At 45.7% G+C, this 19,661-nt stretch overlaps 1 protein-coding gene across 2 annotated transcripts in view; it reads right to left on the bottom strand.

The window, feature by feature from the left end:
* Window positions 1-115: 115 nt before the first annotated feature.
* The window catches only part of LOC138288166 (kelch repeat and BTB domain-containing protein 13-like), a 60,002-nt gene continuing 40,456 nt past the window's right edge, over window positions 116-19,661 (bottom strand). Inside the window, exons 4-5 of one of the 2 annotated variants that reach the window (XR_011202354.1) lie at window positions 1,937-2,239; window positions 116-1,291 (exon numbers count right to left, since the gene is read on the bottom strand). Coding sequence is in view for 1 of the 2 variants with exons in the window: in XM_069229477.1 (XP_069085578.1) it covers window positions 18,755-19,188 (434 nt within the window). In the remaining variant the exon portion in view is untranslated. Of the gene's footprint in view, window positions 1,292-1,936; window positions 2,240-15,198; window positions 19,189-19,661 lie in introns of those variants that run through there. The other variant, XM_069229477.1, reaches the window with a different exon arrangement.

Raw genomic sequence — 19,661 nt, 5'->3', positions numbered from 1 at the left:
AACTCCTCTCAAGCAACAGCCATAGTCCTCTTCAGGGTGAACCTCAAAAGTCACTAAATTAACCTGTGCTTAACCCTTTGGGAGCTAGGTGCAAAAAGCAGTCAGGCTTAAATTAGAGACAATGTAAAAAAAGTGTTTATGCAGTACTAAACTGTAATACAGTGAAAACACAAGAAAAATCCCACATTAATTTGGGAAAATATAGCTAAATTGAATATATTATTTGACACCAATATAACAAACATCCTATCAGTAGAACCTGAGTTATGAATTTTTAAAGATTTTAGAGCAATCCAGGGCCTGAAAGATCAAAGCGCCAACCGTGAACATTTAGTTGTGCAAAACCCGGGCAAAGTCGAAACTTATGGCCAACCATGATAGAGTGTAGGTCAGATACAAGGAGTGGATTAGGCCAGGCTTACCTTTGAACTTACAAGACATTTTCGAGAAAAATTTACTGAGAAGGTATATTTCAGAGGGGCAAGGCAGCAGGTGGTATCCTAGGAGGAGGCTAGGGAATTGGCTGGTCGGAGTCACAGTGAAGAGTTCTTCCTTTGGACATAGTCTCTTTTTTGAAGTCGAAGATCTCAAGTGGGTCAAAGCTGTAGGTTGTATCCAACAAATACTCCAGAAAGCCAAACATCCTTCCAGGCAGAAGCTGTTGAGCAGGATTTGCTAATGCGGAGAGGGACGTAGCAGGAGCTACAGTGAAGTCAGGCAGACCGGAAATACACCTTGAGCGGATCGGCGAGCAGGTAGGTCCTGATATCCTCTCAGAGCACTTTTTAGCAGACAAGTTTGTGATTTTGGTTGGTTGGGAACCTATAGCACCACTTCCAAGGTCCAGGACTGGGTGGGGCACCACTTGGGGGGTTACAACTCAGTTCAGGGTGCATTTTAAAAATTGTTGGAAGTTTTTGTCTCCCTGTAGATCTAAACAGTGGGCCAGCAAACTAGCCCTTTGAAGTCACTCTGATAGTTCTGGGTCCAAGGAGGAAAGCAGTTCTCGTGCAGCAGTGCAGTCTTCTAATGGCACAGAGCAGGCTTCAGGTAGCAGAGCAGTCCTCTTTGAGTATCAAGGTAGTCCTCTGAAATACACAGCAGGCCTCAGGAGGCATGGCAGTCCTCTAAGAGTCCTCTGCAGGTCCAGAAGTGAACTAAAGAGTGTCTGAGGGTCCTAATGTTATACTTTGAAGTGGATGAGGCTTGTAGGGTTCCTCCCCTCTCCAGCGCCCCCACAGATGGTCCTGGAATTCCTTCCTTACTGTGGTCGCCATCTTAGAACAGTATTCTAAATACATACAAAAAGTGTTACACAAACACAGGAAAACAATTTCACGGGTAGCAATACACTGTGTTATCCTCAATCATAAGTTGTGGCCCCCACAAAGCGTAGTCAAGTATCACCATGACATCTGCTGAAAATGTACTTGACAGTTGAAATGCTGTATACCCATCAACTGAAAACATCCACAACATACTGTGGAGTCCAGTTGTGCTCCTATAGCCCCAGTAGTCTTGTCTCAAATATATGCCCATGCAGCAAATAAATAACGCCCCAGTGGGCAAGGACATATGAATTTAACTCTCCATGGTAGGCTCAGAAAAATAATGTAACACACCACCCATAGTAGACAAACTGCTGGACAGGCAAGTCAGGAAGTGTATGTGATGGCAGTATAACCCCCTGTAAATGTTGGCCTGCTATAATTCTACTGCATAGTTACACATGTATACAAGATGGAAAATAAAAATAAACCTGAATAAAGTACTAGGCCTAGGTGCACCCCATATACTGACTGTGATGGGACATTTGTAAGGCTATGTAATCCACCGTAAATGTTGCCCGGCTACAATTCTACATAGATCCACGTGGATGCTTAATCAGGAACACAAATACACATATACCGTTGTATTACAACTAAGGACAACATACCTGACAATAATTCATAGAGAGCAAATGCTCATCTCTATATGGGAGAAAGGTCATTTAGAGTCCAACTTGCTATCACCTCTTTCCTCAATAAGTATGAATCCATAATCGAGCCCCAATGGGCAGATGGCTCAGTTCCAAGTATCAGTCATACTGATCATAGTCCAATACAGAGATTTCTAGTGTTAGTTCACACCACAGGATAATTGTTCTGACTTCTACTCAGCCAGAGACTCCTAGATCCTCAATGACTTGGTCCATCATTTGAGGTGCTCCTTCCATGCAGTGTATTGTATGCAGTCTGCCCTGTAGATGTACAGTTGCAGCAGAGAATGTAGAAAAAGTTCAAAAGAAAAGAAGAGGGAAACAGAGAAGATAGAGAAGAGAAGAAAATAATTCAAATGGGCATGTTAAAATCAATTAAAATGATGAAGCAAGCAGCACCAAACTTTTCACATTGTTCAGAGGATCATGACGGTACCCATGTTACATAGCTAGATCTATGCAACAACAACCATATTTAGCCAAATTAACATTTGTCTGTTCATCAGTGTTGAGGCCCATTGGTAATTGGTGCCCACCTCCATGATATATCATCAATACAACTTCCTCAGAGACATTTCCCTGTCACGTCCTCTGACTGTGGGGTCAACCCTATCAATGGCAAAGAAACTCAGTAGGCCAGTATCACTGTTATGGACCTGGACATAGTGCCTCGCTACAGGATAGTGTCTGTCTTTGTATATGATTGTCCTGAGATGTTCTAAAAAAATCTTTTTCACTGGGTGGATTGTACTCCCTGTATACCACTTTCCACGTGGACAAATGAGGACATACACTTGAAGTTGGAATTACAGGTTAAGAACTTTTTCAATATTCCTCTCCTCCCCTGTAAGAAGTGAGTAGAATTTGTTGGTGTCTCAGCTGTTTCTACAGGCTTTACATTTCCTACATGTGAAAAAAACACATTTCCTATTGTATAACCACTAGCGTTCACCATGTATATCATTTGTGCTCAGTCTATCCTTCAAACTCCTACCCCATCTGTATGTAATCATGGGACGATTAGTGAGACTGTTATTAAGGCTTTGCTCACTGCTCAAAATCTGCCAGTGTTTTCCCAGGATCTTTCTGACATCACCAGATCTATTGTTGAATGTGGTTTTGAACTTGATGTTCCCGCAATCCTGTGCTGTATCCGTTGTTCTTTTAGGGATAAGCAGATCCTGTATAAATGTTTTCTCAGCTTTTTCCTCAGCTGTCTGTAGTGTACGTTCTGAGTATCCCTTTCCCGAAATATTTTAATCATGGTCTCACTTTCTTTAAGGAAACCCTCCTCAGTACTGTAATTGTGTTGGGCAAGCAAGAGCTCTCCATAGGCAGGCCTTTGAATAAGGGATGTGGAGTGTTCACTTTGTGCATGCAACAGTGTATTCCCTGCTGTATCTTTTCAGTAAGGACAAGTAGTTACTCTGCCCCCTCAACTCTCACATTGACATCTAGAAAATCGATAGCGGTATGGCTCATCTCACTGGTGAATTTAAAATTCAATTATTTCACAAAGTATTTAGCCTCTGCAATCCCCCCTTTCCAAATGTTAAAGAGTTCATCAATGAAACAAACCCATAGGGTCACATGTGAGTTAAACACCTCAAGGGAGCCCACTACTTGTTCCTACCACCATTCTGGGAGTAGGTTGGTGAACCCAGGGCAAAACAAGTCCCCAAGGCGGCCCCCCTCCTTCTGTATGTAATATTTGTTATCAAAGATGTTAGAAATGGGGTCTTTGGTTGACAATCAGGTTATCCCCTGTCCAAGCAAGGACCCTCACGCTAGTCAGGGTAAGTCAAACAGAATCCAAACTATCCTGTGCCCTTCTCTGGTAGCTTTGCACTCAGCAGTCAGGCTTAACTTAGAAGGCAATGTGTAAAGTATCTATGCAATAAATCAAGGAGTAACACAGTATAGACACCACAAAAATACACCACACAGGTTTAGAAACATATAGAATATTTATCTGGTTAAAATAAGGTCAAAACGATCAAGATTTGATAAGTACAAGTTGAAATATCACTCTGGTAATGATAGAGTCTTTTAGTTCTTAAAAAGTAATAAGTCTCTTGCAAGCACAAAGTACCTGGTTTGCGTTGAAATTATCCACACGGGACCGCAGAGGAGGAGATGCGTGAAAAACAGGGAGGTGTGCGTCGGTTTCTCCGGGTGCACACAGACGATGCGTCAATGCTTTTCCACGCAAAAAGGGCTTTGCGTCGATTTCCGGTGCACAGACTTGGATCCTCTTCGGGTTGCGGTGTATTCGGATGCCCCGGAGACGATGCTGCGGAATCCTGGACATGCAGGACGAAGTCACAGGAGCTGCATCGATCCGGTGGGCGATGCGGGGAAGTTCCGATCGCAGCGCTGGCACTGCGATCTCCACTGGGGGAGCCGGGATGCGTCGTTCCGGTTCGGCATTGTGATTTTCTCACCGTGAGGCAGGCTGTGCGTCGATTTTCACAGCACAAGGAGTTCTTTGCAGAGATGAAGTCTTTTTGGCCCTGAGACTTCAGAAAACAGGAGGCAAGCTCAATCCAAGCCCTTCGAGAGCACTTCTCAGCAGAGCCAGAGGGCAGTAAGGCAACAGGGCAACAGCAAGGCAGCAGTCCTTTTCAGCAAAGCAGTCAGGTGAGTCCTTTGGGCAGCCAGGCAGCTTCTCTTAGCAGGTTGCAGATTCTGGTTCAGTGTTCCTTTCCCAGTAGGTATCTTGTCAAGAAGTGTCTGAGTTGGTAGGGTCGGAGACCCGGTTTAAATACCCAAATGTGCCTTTGAAGTGGGGGAGACTTCAAAGAGTGGCTTAGAAGTGCACAAGGTCCCCTTTCAGTTCCATCCTGTCTGCCAGGGTCCCAGTAGGGGGGTTGGCAGTCCATTTTGTGATGGCAGGCCACTGCCCTTTCAAATGTAAGTGTCAAGCCCTCCACCCTCCCTGAATAGGAGGACCCATTCAGTATACAGATGTGTGCAGGTGTGACTGAGTATCCTGTGTTTGGGGTTGTCTGAGTGAAATGCACAAGGGAGCTGTCAACTAACCTAGCCAGACGTGGATTGTAAGGCAAAGAAGGGTTTAAGTGCAGAGAAATCCTCACTTTCTAAAAGTGGCATTTCTAAAATAGTAATATTAAATCCAACTTCGCCAGTCAGCAGGATTTTGTATTTTCATTCTGGCCATACTAAATAGGACCTGTTACTCCTTTCAGATCAGAATCTACTGCTCAAACAGTATATGAGGGTAGCCCTAACGATGGCCTATGAAAGGAGTGAGCCTCACAGCAGTGAAAAACAAATTTAGGAGTTTTACAGTAACAGGACATGTAAACTACACGGGCTTATGTCCTGCCTTTTATCTACATAGCACCCTGCCCTATGGGTTACCTAGGGCCTACCTTAGAGGTGACCTATAGGTAGAAAAATGGGAGTTTAAGGCTTGGCAAGTACTTTTAACTGCGAAGTCGAATTGGCAGCAAAACTGCACACACAGGCCCTGCAATGGCAGGCCTGAGACATGGTTAAGGGGTTACTTATGTGGCACAATCAGTGCTACAGGCCCACAAGTAGCATTTAATCTACAGGCCCTGGGCACATGTACTGCACTTTACTAGGGACTTATAAGTAAATTAAATAAGCCAATTGGGTATGAGCCAATGTCATCATGTTTTAAGGGAGAGAGCATATGTACTTAACACTGGTTATCAGGGGTAAAGTGTGCAGAGTCCTAAAACCAGCAAAAACTGTGTCAAAAAGTGGAGGGAGGTAGGCAAAAAGTTGAAGGTGACCACCCTATGGCTGTCAGGTCTAACAAAAGACAAAAAAGGTGTTCATTAGACAGATCTCTATCATTTCTAAAATCATTTCAGTGTGAAATAAGTAGGACATGGTTTTGGCTTTCAAAAAGAGTATACATGCTGCTACCCCCATCTCATGATCAATGCTCATGTACCCACGTCCACGTCCAGGGCGATCAGCAAAAAAAATCAGGTTCCCAATGCATGCCATCTATAAGGGTCAGAAAATCCTTAGTAACCTGTATGTATGAGGGTAATGCTAACACGAATGGTTTTAGGAAGAAATCTACATACATAGATGTGTTATCCAGGAGAGAACGCATTGAAGACACTAGAGGCCTGTCGGGGTGTTGGTTTAACTTTTGTGGATTTTAGGGAGTAAGTACAAGATCAGGATTTTGGGAAGTTTACACAAAAGAAACTGATATTCCTCCCAATTCAACAATCCCTCGTTTCCATTCCAGTAATTTGTCAAAATACATTGAATGACTTTAAAATAGTACTCCTATGTACACACTTATAGCACTCTACATCATTCAATTGCAAGTATGTGGCCTTGGACTGAATGACAACATTTCCCCCTTTGTCCGATTGTCTAATAGCTAAATGTTAGAAAGTGGGTTTCTAGTTCGCAAAGGTATGCACCCCGGTCAAGTAGGGACCACAGTCCTAGTCAGGGTAAGTCAGATACAGAACATAAATCAACCTGTGCTCAACTTCTGGTAGCTTGGTGCAGAGCAGACAGGGCTAACTTAGAAGGCAATGTGTAAAGTATTTGTGCAACACACACAGCAACCACAATGGAAACACTACAAAAAGACTCCACTCAGGTTTAGGAAAATAGAAGTTATTTATCTGGGTAAAACAATAGCAAAACAACAAAAATCCAATCAGTAGTCCATGAGATACAATCATTGCAAAATAAATGTAAAAACAATGCTAAATTTGTGTGTGTTCCTTTTAGAGCCTTTACCTTAATTAAGTTAATTGGTGCAACGTTAGGAATTAGGTTCAGGGCTCAACACGCCCCTTCTCTCCAGTACTTAGGTAGATCGTGGCCGCTGTGGTGGCTGTCAGCAGGCCTTGCCCCTTGGGCCCATGTTGCAGGGAGAAAGTCGCACTGCGATACGGCTACCTGGTGAAGCCCTCTTGCTGTCCAGGTGTGGCCAGTCTCTCACATTGAGCCTGAAGTGAATGGAGACAAGTTGCGCTGTGGTGCATTCAGTAAGGCACTTAGATGTTGGAGACAGCTGCAACTAGTGGAGAGGGTAGCGCTGCTCCTTGGGTCATGGGGCAGGCTAGCGCTTCACTCATCTTCTCTGTGTGTTGATCAGAGAGGGCATGTCCCTCTGCACTGGGGAACAAGACGCTGACACGTAGAATGTAGTTGTAGGACTCACTGCTTGTTGGAGTCCAGCCACAACCATACAGGGAGGATAACTTTGATGTCCCTGAGATTCCCCACAAAACAGGGGGCAAGCCAACAAGCCCTTGGAGTCACTCTGGGTTTAGTCCTTGGCAGGGCAAAGAACTGCAGGGCAGCACAACAAGGCAGGGGAGCAGTTCTTGGGAACAGTCAATCCTGGCAGAGTGGCTACCCTGACAGCACAGCAGCATTTACTCCAGCAGAGGTCCATTTCAGTCCAGACGTGTGCTGATTTTAGGGGGGCAGAGACCCAGTACTTATACCATAAACTGCCTTTGATGTGGGGGAATGACTTCAAAAGGCTTCTTTGAAGTGCACAGGTCCCCATTTCAGTCCAGCACTGGCTCAAGACTATAAGTGGGAGGTAATCAGCTCCTTTGTGTGGTCTCAAGCCACTGCCCTTTGAAGTCTAAGTGTGAGCCCTTCCCAACCTCATTCCCATCAGTATGCAGATGAATGCAGATGCTGTGTTGTGGGTGTCTGAAGGTAATGCACAAGTGTAGCTGTCACCTAGCCCAGGCCAGACATGTTTTGGAGATGGGCAGTGAAGAACAGAGGAATGCCCACTTTTTAAAACGTTGCATTTCTAAAAAAGTAATAATAAATCCAACCTTACCATTAAAGAGGACTAATTATTATCATACCATTGATACTAAACATAATGCAACTACTCCTCTCTGGTCAGGAATTACAGCCTAAGAGTATTTTAAGGAATTCCAAATGCTGGCCTTGTTGTACAGCTATTTTAGCCATATTTTATACTCGTTATTTGAGCTAACTAGGCTCGCAGCTGTGCACTTTTACCTAGATAGGTTTTATTCAGCATCGCTTTATTTTTCTAGCAATAGCCACATTTGCGGTGCTGTTTTATTTTTTTCTATCTCATTGTCCTTTCGCTTAGGAAAGCATTACGTTCTTAGTAGGACATTTATTTCACTCTGTGCTTTCTCCAAGGCTACAGTCAGATAGGGTTGGTGACAAACGCGGTATGCTGTGTCTTCAGTGTTTACAGAAAAACACACACTTGTATATGGGGACCATTTCTTAGAATGTCAGCTGTTTTATTATAAAAACAGCCCTTTGTCCCAAACACATTAGAAGGAGATTCCAGCCAGATGACCACGACTGTATGCTGATTGCAGATTGCTTCGCTACAGCTACTTGCGTAGCCGGCCGAACACCTAATCCACATGGGGACGCATCTCTCTAGATTACAGGCTTCTTTCTCCAGGTATGAGGGATGATGTTCTCCCAAGGGGAAACCTGAAGTGCAGATTAGTTTTATTATGCTGAGATCACACATAGTGGAGGCAGGAGGATTACAGATCAATCGTATTTGACAGTGTGGTATGACTGTTTTTGAGTTTTACACTTTTAGCCACATGCTTGCTTTTATTGTGTTTTATCATCCTAGCTATTGCAATACATCCTTTTTTTATCTAAGATGCAGTTACTTCAATAAATCCTTATTGAACTATATTCTGCCTCTTTTGTGTATGCCTATGTGAGACTTTGGTAACTGAGAGAAAGGGATGAGATCTGATAGACCACGATTCCCCAGAGGAGTCTTTCTTGTCATGCGCCCGGTTGCCACAATCATCTCGGCAAGAGATGAGGCACTGCTAGTTAGCCGGAGAACCCGGATGAGGCCGACAGGTATCATATGGTGTGGAATCATACTCAGTACCCACAATCCATGTGATTTTTGCCACCGAAATCCAGTAGTCTCATTAGGATAATGACAGCCTATGAGAGGGGCAGGCCTCACAGTAATGAAAAATGACTTCAGGAGATTTTAATTACCAGGACATATAAAACTTGAAAGTACATGTCCTGTCTTTCACTTACATGGCACCCTGAACTATGGGCCACCTAGGGCCTACTTCAGGGGTGACTTGCACGTAAGAAAAGGGGTGTTTAAGGCTAGGCAAGAGGTTTTAAATGAAATGCCAAGTCAAGGTGGCAGTGAGAATGCACATTCAGGCTCTGCAGTGGCAGGCCCGAGACATATTTACAGGGTTATTTAAGTGGGTGGCAAAACCAGTGCTGCAGGCCCACTAGTTGCATTTAATTTACAGGCCCTGAGCATGGGGTATACCATTTTATAAGGGACTTACAGGTAAATTATATATTCCAGTTGTGGATACACCAATGTTGCCATGTTTAGGGGAGAAGTACATGCATTTTAGCACTGGTTAGCAGTGGTAAAGTGCTCAGAGTCCTAAGGCAAACAAAAAGATACAACAGCAAAACAGGAGGGAAAAGGCAAAAAGTCTGGGGTAAGAGCACCCTAAGGATGCCAGATCAAACACTATGGCCCTCATTATAACTTTGGCAGTAACTGCCGCCTACCGCCACGGCGCCAACATGCCGCCACCGTGGCTACCAGCCATCTACGCGTATTATGACAGTCTACGGTATTCCGCCAGAAGGCTGGCGGAATACCGCCGACGGTCATGGCGGCAGACGGTGGTAAGGCAGCGCTGCTGACAGCAGCATCGCCACGCCAGCAAAACACCGCCGACCGAATCATGAGCAATGATAAGGCCTGGCGGTGTTTTGCTGGCGGAGCGACGCTGCCCGTCTCCAGCCAGAGGACCCCCTGCAAGCAGGTAAGTCAGGTTCTCTGACAGGAAAGGGGGGTTGGGGGTGTTGTGTGTATGTGGGGGGAAAGGTGTGTGTGTGTTTTGGTATGCGTGCATATGGGTGTGAGTCACGTTGAATGAGTGTGTGAATGACTGAATGTGAGTGTATGTTGTGTGTTATGAATGTGTGTGTGTGACAAAGTATGTTGGTGTGTGTTGCAGTGTGTGGGTATGTATGTGTGCATGCGTGGGTGGTGGTGGGTATGCGTGTGTGCATATGTGTATATGGGTGCGCGTGTGGGTGGGTGTGTACATGTGCAGGGGGCCGGTAGGGTGGGGAAGGAGTCTTTGGAGGGGGGCGAGGAAGACCCCTAGCAGTGCCAGGGAAGGGATTCCCTGGTACTGATAGTGCCTACCGCCACGGTTTTCGTGGCAGTAAGATTGGCATGAAAACTGTGGCGGTAGGCCGGGTCGTAATCCCAAGGGCGGGATTGTGACAGCAGACAGGCTGGAGACCGAAGTCTCCAGCCCAGCGGCCGTTACCACCCTGGCGGTCGGTGTGTTAAAGTGGCTGTCTGAGATGGCGGTTACCGCCAGGGTCAAAATCCCATTTTTTTTACCGCTGGCCTGTTGGCGGTATGAATGCCGCATGAACACCGACCGCCAAGGTCGTAATGAGGGCCTATGTTTTTTATCAGACCATAGGCTTCTAATGGCCTCTCTTTCCTTGAGGCCGTCACCTCTCCACCTGCTCTTTCTCTCTTTGTTGCCTTTGGTAAGTTTCTTGAGTTGTTGAACTGTCACAGTCTCAAAGGCATCAATGGCATCGAAGGGCAAGGAGAGCATGAAGGTGGACTTTGATTTGGATCTCAGCTGCCCCAGTGGGTTCAAAGCAATGTCCAAGTTCCCCAAATCCAAGAACTTGTCTCCCACACATTCTACAGTTGGGTCAAGTTCAGCCAAAGTATGTAATAAATCAATATCACTGATTGTGAGTTTGCTGGGTCTGCCCTTGACATTAAATGTGGGAGTGGACTGTTTCTTTAAGGAATACCACATGTGTAACTCAAAGCTTTCTGATAAATTTGTAGAGGTCTATACGGCCTTGTGCATAATCAAAGGAATTGGTGGGACAAAAGGAAAGGCCTGGTTTGAGTACCTTCAATTTATCAATAGACAGTACACGGTCAGAAAGATTGACAACACTCCTAACTTGTCCTGTCAGTGGTCACAACTTCTTTCTTCTTGTTAAGATTTCCATGGGGATGGTTGTTTTTTCCTCGTTTGTTTTGTCTTGTTTTTTACCAGCTCCTAATCCTCTTTTTCTCCCTCTGCCTCTTCCCTTTCCTTTGCCATGATCCTTTTGCCAGTTTTGATGACTTCTCTCTTGAATTATTAGTCATTGTTCCTGCCAAAAATTGTTGACTTATTGGTACTGGGTTCCTGCATGCTACATCCCCCACTCTTCAACACATCACTTTCGCTAAATTCACTGTTACTTGTTCCTTCTTCCCTATCTATAATCTTGCTTGGTTGCATTTATTGTATGTTGGACATGGCTCTCCTTTGAGAAAAAAATCCTGACATTTTTCGCTTTTCACCCCTTGCGTGTGCTGTATCCCCCTGTTGAGCTTTAGGATTCTGGACACTTACCTGCTGTCTGGCAGGGGAAAGTGAGTCCCCACCCTACCTGTAGTAGGAAGTGGCAGGGGGGAAGGACGTGTCAGGCACCACAGCCCAGATAACCCCGGAAGAGAGGTATGGCATTCACTAGGGGGGGGCAAGGCAGAGGCTCAGCCAATGCATAAGACTACATCGGGCCCCATACGACCATGAGCCTAGAGCTCAGAGCCTTTTCCTCTTGCAATGTGGAGTGAAAGCACACACACCATCCATATGTATTGATACTGGCCCTGATGACCAGGGTATGAGGTAAGCGTACCTGGGCAAAGCCAGGTATGGATGGGGGTTAGCCTTTCCGACCCGACATGCATGGTCACGGCCAGACAGAGTGGTTCCATTAGGAGGGCAGGTATGGCCATCGTGACCACGGAGTGCCTGTTCACACCCAATTATTTCCTAATAGGAAAAGAGCATGTGGGCTCACGCTGACCAAGGTGCACAAGCACAATGTAGATGGCCGCAATCAAAGTGTCACCTTCATTAGCAGGAAGGTGCGTGTGCCAGTGCAAGCATGCCTGGGAAGTGCTGAGCACCCACAGGTGTTCGAACTACCCATGAAAGTTACTCTATCCATATAGTAATATGGGAAGCTGAGGCTTATTATGTCCAGTGCACTTTGGATTGCAGGAGAGCAACCTCAACCTCATACTGTTTGGTATTGTTGAACTCGAGATGACAAACCCGAGCTGTTGATATCAGTAGTTCTGTACTCACTGCCCAAGAAGTGCCACTTCGGGGAACTAGGCATTTCTAGGTCAGGACTGGTTCTCCATAAATTAGGGTTCATTCCATCGGCCTGAGGTGAGGAGCACATCTGTGCATTCCCCAGATGACCGTTATAAAACTCAGGCATCGAGAACAACAGATTCCTGACACTTGTGGCCTGGTCAGATAGATGGGGGGAGAGGTTGTGACATGTGGCCTCCCAGAGCCAGCACCTGGCACCCATAAAGTTACAGATCTGCATTCCAGGACCCCAGGGCAGATGGGAAGGAAATTTAGGGGTGATATCTGTGGTTCAAAGGAATACCATTTGAACCACCCCCAACTTCGAGGCATTTACTTAGTATAAAAAGGGGTACTCAACGTCTGCAACTCAGAGTACTACCTACGGATACGCAGGACAAGTGCGACTGGAACGTGTCGGGCGCTAGCAGAAGAATCTGGTTGCCCAGGAGGATAACTGTCCAAGGAAGAGATCCACGTACCCTTCCAGAGAAAGAGACTGGCCTGTGGCTGATTCAGGATGCCACACTGCAACTGGCAGAGTGGCTCTTCAAGGACAGGTTGGCTTGCCCCCTTTTTTGAGTGGAGGTCTCAGGGACATCAAAGACCTCTGGAGGGGGACTCTATCATAATCAGTAATGTCTGGAGAGCGGTGCCCTCTGTTTTGCGTACACAGTGCCGAATTGCATCTGGCAGGAAAGTCTGGAGACTGGGCGTATCAGGTGCAGGGTAGCAAAGTACTATGCGCATGACTGGTGTGTGGCCCTTCAAAGTGAGGACCACTGCACCTCGAGATGGCTGGTGAAGTGAACGGATTACTATTGTGGAACACTGCTGGGGCTTTGCCGAGGTCGAGTGGGAAGCATTTGTCTCGGGTGAAACCTCAAATGCATGCTCACTGTGTGCTGTGCCTGTTCATAGGTTGGGACCCTCAGAGGTGTGGGTACACCATGAGGAGTGTTGCATGTGGTTTAAGGCAGCAAGACAGAACTTGCGTCTAGTGTATTTGTCCAGAGTGAGCATCCAGTACAGCCAAGTTCATAGCATACCGGACAGAGTACCTCAATCCAGAGTGGTACGGGACACGAGGAGTTGTTTGGAACCACCTTGTGCCCCAGGGAAGCAAGTCAGGTCAACGGATCCCTGAGTAGTGTCCCCCGTTGTGTGGTGACACATCACTGAGCATTTTCTACATTGGATCAAACCTGTCTGGGGGGGCCTGTGAAGGTTCCTAGGTAACAGACAGGGTGGCTCCAGTCCGGAGGTACAAACCTGCTAACTTGTGTACAATCTGAACTGTCAATTCGAGACAGCACTCCCTAACAGCGCCTCTCCATTCCGGAGGCGCTGAACTTGGTTACTATTTTCCAATAGCAGATCGTCTGGTGGGGTTGGACGCCTCCGAGTCTGTCGGTTGCTCCCAGGGACGCTCCCACTGTGTTTTAGAGACCTCTAGGTGAACCTCCTATTTGGAGCCTGAACGTCTCTGCTTCGTTTGGCTGCTGGCCTAGTTTTTCATGTCTCCCACCTTAACCCTGACACCTGGGGAGTGTGACCTGGCTGGGAGTGGCTAGTTGCCCAGGGGAAAGTACAATTCTCTGGGGCTTGTGGTGGGGTGAGGGCAACTGGAGTGAAAATCCGGAAAATGCTAGAGCATTAAAGCATAGATCCTTGCCCTGGCTGGAAACCTCAACAGCTGTCAGTTGGGAACAAGTGGGCTTCCCTTTATAGACAGACCGTGCCCGAAATGGCTGTTGCCTAATTTTGGAAATGGGCAAGGCCTCCCTTTGGCAGCTGGAAGCAGGCGGTGCCTTCCTCTATAGACAGGCCCTGCCCAAGATGGCTTTTGCGGATGGGCGGGACAGCAGGGAAAACATTTGACCCCAGATTGGAAATGTTTGCGGCCACGACGCGTCCTTTGCCAGATACAAGAGAAACGCAAAGATCACCTCTTTGACTTACATCCTTCTGTACAGAAAGTCCCTGATCCAAATGAAAGACAAGGTTAATTAATTCTGGGCAAGTTTGAGGAAAATATTCAACATGAGAAAGGGTGTCTTTCAAATCATCCCTTAAATCCTACTAAAATAAAGAAGCTTGCTTCTGCTCTGGCTACCCAGACTCTTCTACTAGATGATTTGAAATGGATTAACTACTTTAAAATATCTCAAGACCCTTGTTTAAAGTTCATAAGCTTGTTATCTACAGACTGAAAGACCAGTCGACGATCAAAAATCTGGCTATATTCTCCCAAAAAGTGGGCATAGTTATAAAGAATTGGGCCATTCCCTTTGACAAATGGTACAGCCTAAGAGGCTACATCCCTGATAAGTAGGGAATAAAAAAAGCCACCAGAGTTTGGTCATTGGGAATTGAAAGGGGCCTACACAGAAAATGAAGCTGAATTTGTATCACAAATTGTTGGAAATTCTTAGCTTCTCCAAACTATCAAGAGTGGCTCAAGGCATCAGTGGAACATCAACCACAACTGCCTTCGGTACACGTTTTCCCGCAGCCGGTGTTGGGAAGGAGACTGATGGAACTCCCCCCTTGACTTGGATTCTCGGCATTAAACACTCCCACATGACTTTGTGAGCCTGTTTAATTCGGGATGCGCTAACTGTTTTTGATTACGATATGCAGCAATTTACATGCACTCACATGTATATTGTTGGCACTTATGTGTGTATCCTCATGATTAACTTACTGGGTACACATAAAGGACATGTATATACTTTTGTGCTTTTTGGTGGTAGCCACGTGTGCATGTTGGGTGTGGTGTTCCAGGTACCCTCCAACATGTTAATATTAATGTAATATTTCCTAGCACTTCGGTCTTCCTGTTTCTTTTGATGATGATACATACGCCACCATTGCTACATGGAATTTTTGTTGTATTTTCGATCACTAGGAAAAGCACTTCCTATCTGGACCTCGTATGGACCATGAAAGGAGAATAACAACGTAATCCCTGGTAAAACATTTTTTTTTTCTTTTTTTAGTGTTAATTTTGAAGGTAATTTTTCAATCTCTATTCTTATATTTGGGATTTCTTTCTTGTTCCATGGTGTCTCCGTGTATTATGACCATCCTGATGTTGACCCTGCACTGTTTAATCTGAAAATAGGGTCGAAACGTCGACCGAACACATAGTTGTGGACTGGCTTTTAAACTTGTTGATGTGGATATCTAAAGGATATATATCCTACCATAACACAACAATTTGTTCCAGTCACATGTATATATGTACATAGCACTAGTGCACTTTTTTCACTTTGTCCCTTCGCACTGTGCTGTCACTACATAGGAGCACCTTAGATTTCATGGTATTACAACAAAAAATGCTGTCCTTATATTTAATAAAATTGTATATTTTGCAAAAACAAATCCTTCTACTATACTATATATAAAACAGAGTAGCCGTGGAAGTCAAGGGCAACACTTACCCCCGTGGACCATTTGTGTCTGATACTGTGTATACCCGGGTCCCTGGATTATGGGTCATTTCCCCGTGTTCTAGATATATAAATCTACAAAGAACCTATACTGCTCTAATCTAGATAAAGCTGAACTTTAGTTTTGGACGGAAGACCAACAACCATTTTGTTCTTCCTGATTCTTCTTACATGCTTATCAGGACAAGATTTTTTGTTTGCACGCTGTTTTATCAGGCATCCCATCTGTTAGAGGGAACCACATGCACAATATGTTTTCATGGTTTTTACACAAGCATGAGCTAGGGGGTAAAATCGTGCTACCTTTAACGGTTTGAGAAATGACTTGCTTCGCCCTGTAAGGTAAGGCCACCAAAGCGCAGGGAAAAATGGGGCAAAACACTAGCATCTAGAAGACCTCAGCACTATGCCAAGATGCAGAGCTTCACAAGACTAGAAAGAAACGATGGCTGATTACAAAAGTTTACATACTCATACTCAATATGTCAATACTGCCCACAAGAACAGGGACAGACTCTCATTGAAACAGAGGCGGCAGTTTCTTCGCTGTAGGTTCTCCTCTTGCCTCCTCTATAGAGCTCATGTTCACCATTTCTTTGAAGGCCCTGAGAGAAGACAGAGGGCCTTAGCCTTTCCCCCATCGACCAGCCTTCTGTGCACACAATGTAAGTAGAAGAGAGTTGTCAAGTGTTGAAGGACAATAAAGACCTGGCTAAATCCACACTACACCAAATCTTCATGGGCCCACTATATAACACTTCCACAAAATCATCTTCATAGGTTAAGCCCTCAATATTAAAAACTCACCACGTTTATCCCCTCCTTGTTCTACCTTCAAACTCCTGTGCCCCCTCTCCCCCGACCAAGGAAAATGCCTCCCCAGGTTACACGGGGAGTAACACAGAGCATGTGGGGTTGGAAAGGGGCACTGGGATGTGAAGAAACACCAAGGAACTCTAAGGGGGGAGAGAAAGAAGCAAACACAAAGGTGGGGGTGGGAAGGAAAGAAAGAAATAAGGAAAGTAGTACCCAGATAATGTGCCACAGTCGTGAAGCCTCACATGAATCTCCAGACTTGAGGAAAATGTATACGCAGTGTCCCTATAGTTGAAATGTATCTTGTCCTGGAGTGCGTGGGCAGGGGAGTAACACAGAGTGAGAGGAGCTGGGATGGGAGTAAGCACCACGGAGCTAGGGGACCAGGAGGGGAACGAGCAAATGCAGACAAGGGACAGGGAGGGAGGGGAAAAAAACAATAAGGAAACTAGTACCTGAATCAAGCTCGAGCCAGTGGTGAGACGCTAATTAAGAAGAATCAATCTGTGCTTAGTCCACCTTCCAGAGAAGAAAGAGGAAGTGATGTCTGGTCTGCACTGTCCGATTGGGAGGCAGCAAAGAAGTGGTGCTAAAGCCAGTGAATGGTAAGCAGTGGGCGAGCTCCAAGCCTTTTTTGTAAACAATAGTGTCTTGCAAGTGAGATGCATGCACTAGCGCATGCTACATGCTCGACCCTAAGAAGGGGACAGAAATGTCTTATGCGCCTTCATAACTGTCTCTCTGTTTGTATCTGTGAGCCTTCAGCTATGAAAACCATTACATCATACCTTTTCCCCAAGTGCACTAAGCAGTAACCCCTCTAAACCAGATGCCTCTAGCAAACATGTATTGACTTTCCCATCCCTGGCAGACGAACAAACCATTATATTATTATGTTCATCACAACACCTGTATTCATGGTTGAGTCCTTCACCACCACTGCCCTTGTGTAACCTGCGGCGCCATGTGGGGGCAGCAAGAAGTGTCTTGAAGCAATTCAGTTTGCAGTCTGCATATTACAAATCACAAAAATAAATATTAACATGAAAATATGCAAATGCAGCACATCATGCACATAAGGACACTGTAAGAGAAAGAAACCCAGCTGCTTTCTCATTGCTTCCCCGTCCCTTTGAATAGCAATCTAAGGTTTTCTCATGCACTGCTGCCATGGCAGGACCAGCCCTTCTTCTCCATTCCTCAACATGGCAGGCCATCCTATCCCATGGCATGTCCCACCTTTTCCCATCTCTTTTTTTCTTATTTTGTGGCATCTGCCCAATGACAAGTTCCAGCCTTCTCCTGCATCTATTCTATAAGCATTCTAGAACCGCCTTAGGTGTTCTACTGCTTCCATTCAAGAACAGGCAGAGCCCTTCTTCTGCATCATTCAAGAACAGGCAGAGCCCTTCTTCTGCATCATTCAAGAACATGCCCAGGTCTTCTCCTGCACCCATCCAACAACAGGCAAAGGCTCACTACTGCATCTGTTCTATGGCATTCCTTCTCAAGGATACTGTTCAATAACAGGTACAACCCTTCTATTTTATAATATCTCTCAGAAGCCCCAGACCTCTCTCTGAATTCAATGCACAACATCCCTAGACTTGCCATATGTACACTCTTGCAGTTTACCTCTTCCCATTCTATGATCATTCCAGATATTCATCTACATTCTGGGCCGGGTGTTAATTTGAATGTTTTTCCATATCATGCCCAGAATAATCCTTGCTCTCGTTTTTATGGTAAACCCAGCCCTTCCCTACATCTATTCTACAACAGGGAAAGTCCTCGAATCCCTTCTAATGGCACACCCAGGCCTTTCTCTGCATCCACCTCGTCTCGGGCCTAGGCAGGCTCAGTGCTTCCACTGCAGCCTTTTGCATGCCCAGACCCACTCCTTGCCCTGCAGCCTCTCTACGATCCATTCCATGTAAGATCCTGCCTTGACCGTTGCTAATAATGTTTTACATGCAACGTAAGCTTCTCCCTCTGCATCACCCTGGTGGCTTTTTATGCCTTGCTCTGTGCCCCTTCTTTTGGCAAAATGAAGTCTTCTTTGGTTCTTTTAAGTGCACCCACAGAAAAATCCAACACAGAAAGCAAGAGAAGAATATCCCGTTCTAAAACTAACGAGAATGGTCCACTCCCTTAAGAGAAGGATCTGCAGTCAGTGTCCAACCCTTTTTCAACCCAAGTGGAGTGGTGCATGGGGGGCTCACAGAGCTGTATAAACATCTTACTCCTTCAACAGACTCTCTGCCAATCAACTCTTGAAGTTGTTCAGCACATCACTCTTCCTCTGGGTTTCTCTGGGTTAGAGATCCTGAAGCTGTCATTGGCATCTTTGGACATTCTCTCCATCCTTGCTCCGACCCCTCCAGAGGGTACCACAAAATGACCAGAGCTTCATAAGATAATGGCCTAGGTGGCGGTGGCAGAGACTGGGCACTGAGTGTGGCCAGGTCCACTTCCAAGACAGCATTGAGCTCTGGTGCTGGCATAAAGAAGCTGCCGCCCATGCTGGTTCCTTGCCCGGCCAAGGTGCACTTTGCCATCCTGCGCGGCTGCCCCCACTGCTGGGATGCAGGACTGAAGGTGACTACAACATTCTCTTCATTGTTTCCACCCACCAGGAAGAGGGGGTTGGCACCCCCGAGGAAGTAGAGGCAGGGGATGTTGACATCAGTGCGCGTCAGGGTCGGTAGCAGCTCCTGCCAGATATCTAGACAGAGAGTGATAAGGTCTCCATTAATGCTGGCTGTGGAAGAAGAAAGGGGATGGCATATGATACTCTACACTGTCAGTGTGAGACTAATTGATAATGTCTTACCATGCATACTACCTCATCGCACTCATCATCCACATCAATTTCACAATACTGTGGCACATATGACAGAAAATTGGGTGCAAAGTTCTTTGCTCAAGGAACATATTCCAGACGATATTGAAATTCTTGAAGTCTGTATTGCCACCTGGCAAAGTGTGGAGTCACCCTTCCTCCACTTTTGATGCAAAAAAATGTGGTTCGTTTTCAATGTGAGCTCCGTTCCCTCTACATAAGTTCTGAAGTAATGAATAGCCATCTCCACATCACCCTCGCCTCCTTTTCAATCAGAGTATTGTGCCCTATGCAGATGCTATGATTTCCTCATGTCCATTTTCCTTTTTCTGCATTAAGACCCCTCCCAAACCTAG

The sequence above is a fragment of the Pleurodeles waltl genome, chromosome 4_1 (genome assembly GCF_031143425.1).
Source record: "Pleurodeles waltl isolate 20211129_DDA chromosome 4_1, aPleWal1.hap1.20221129, whole genome shotgun sequence".
Taxonomy (NCBI): domain Eukaryota; kingdom Metazoa; phylum Chordata; class Amphibia; order Caudata; family Salamandridae; genus Pleurodeles; species Pleurodeles waltl.
The sequence above is the reverse complement of the archived record's forward strand: the minus strand, read 5'-3'. Positions and strand labels throughout refer to the sequence as shown.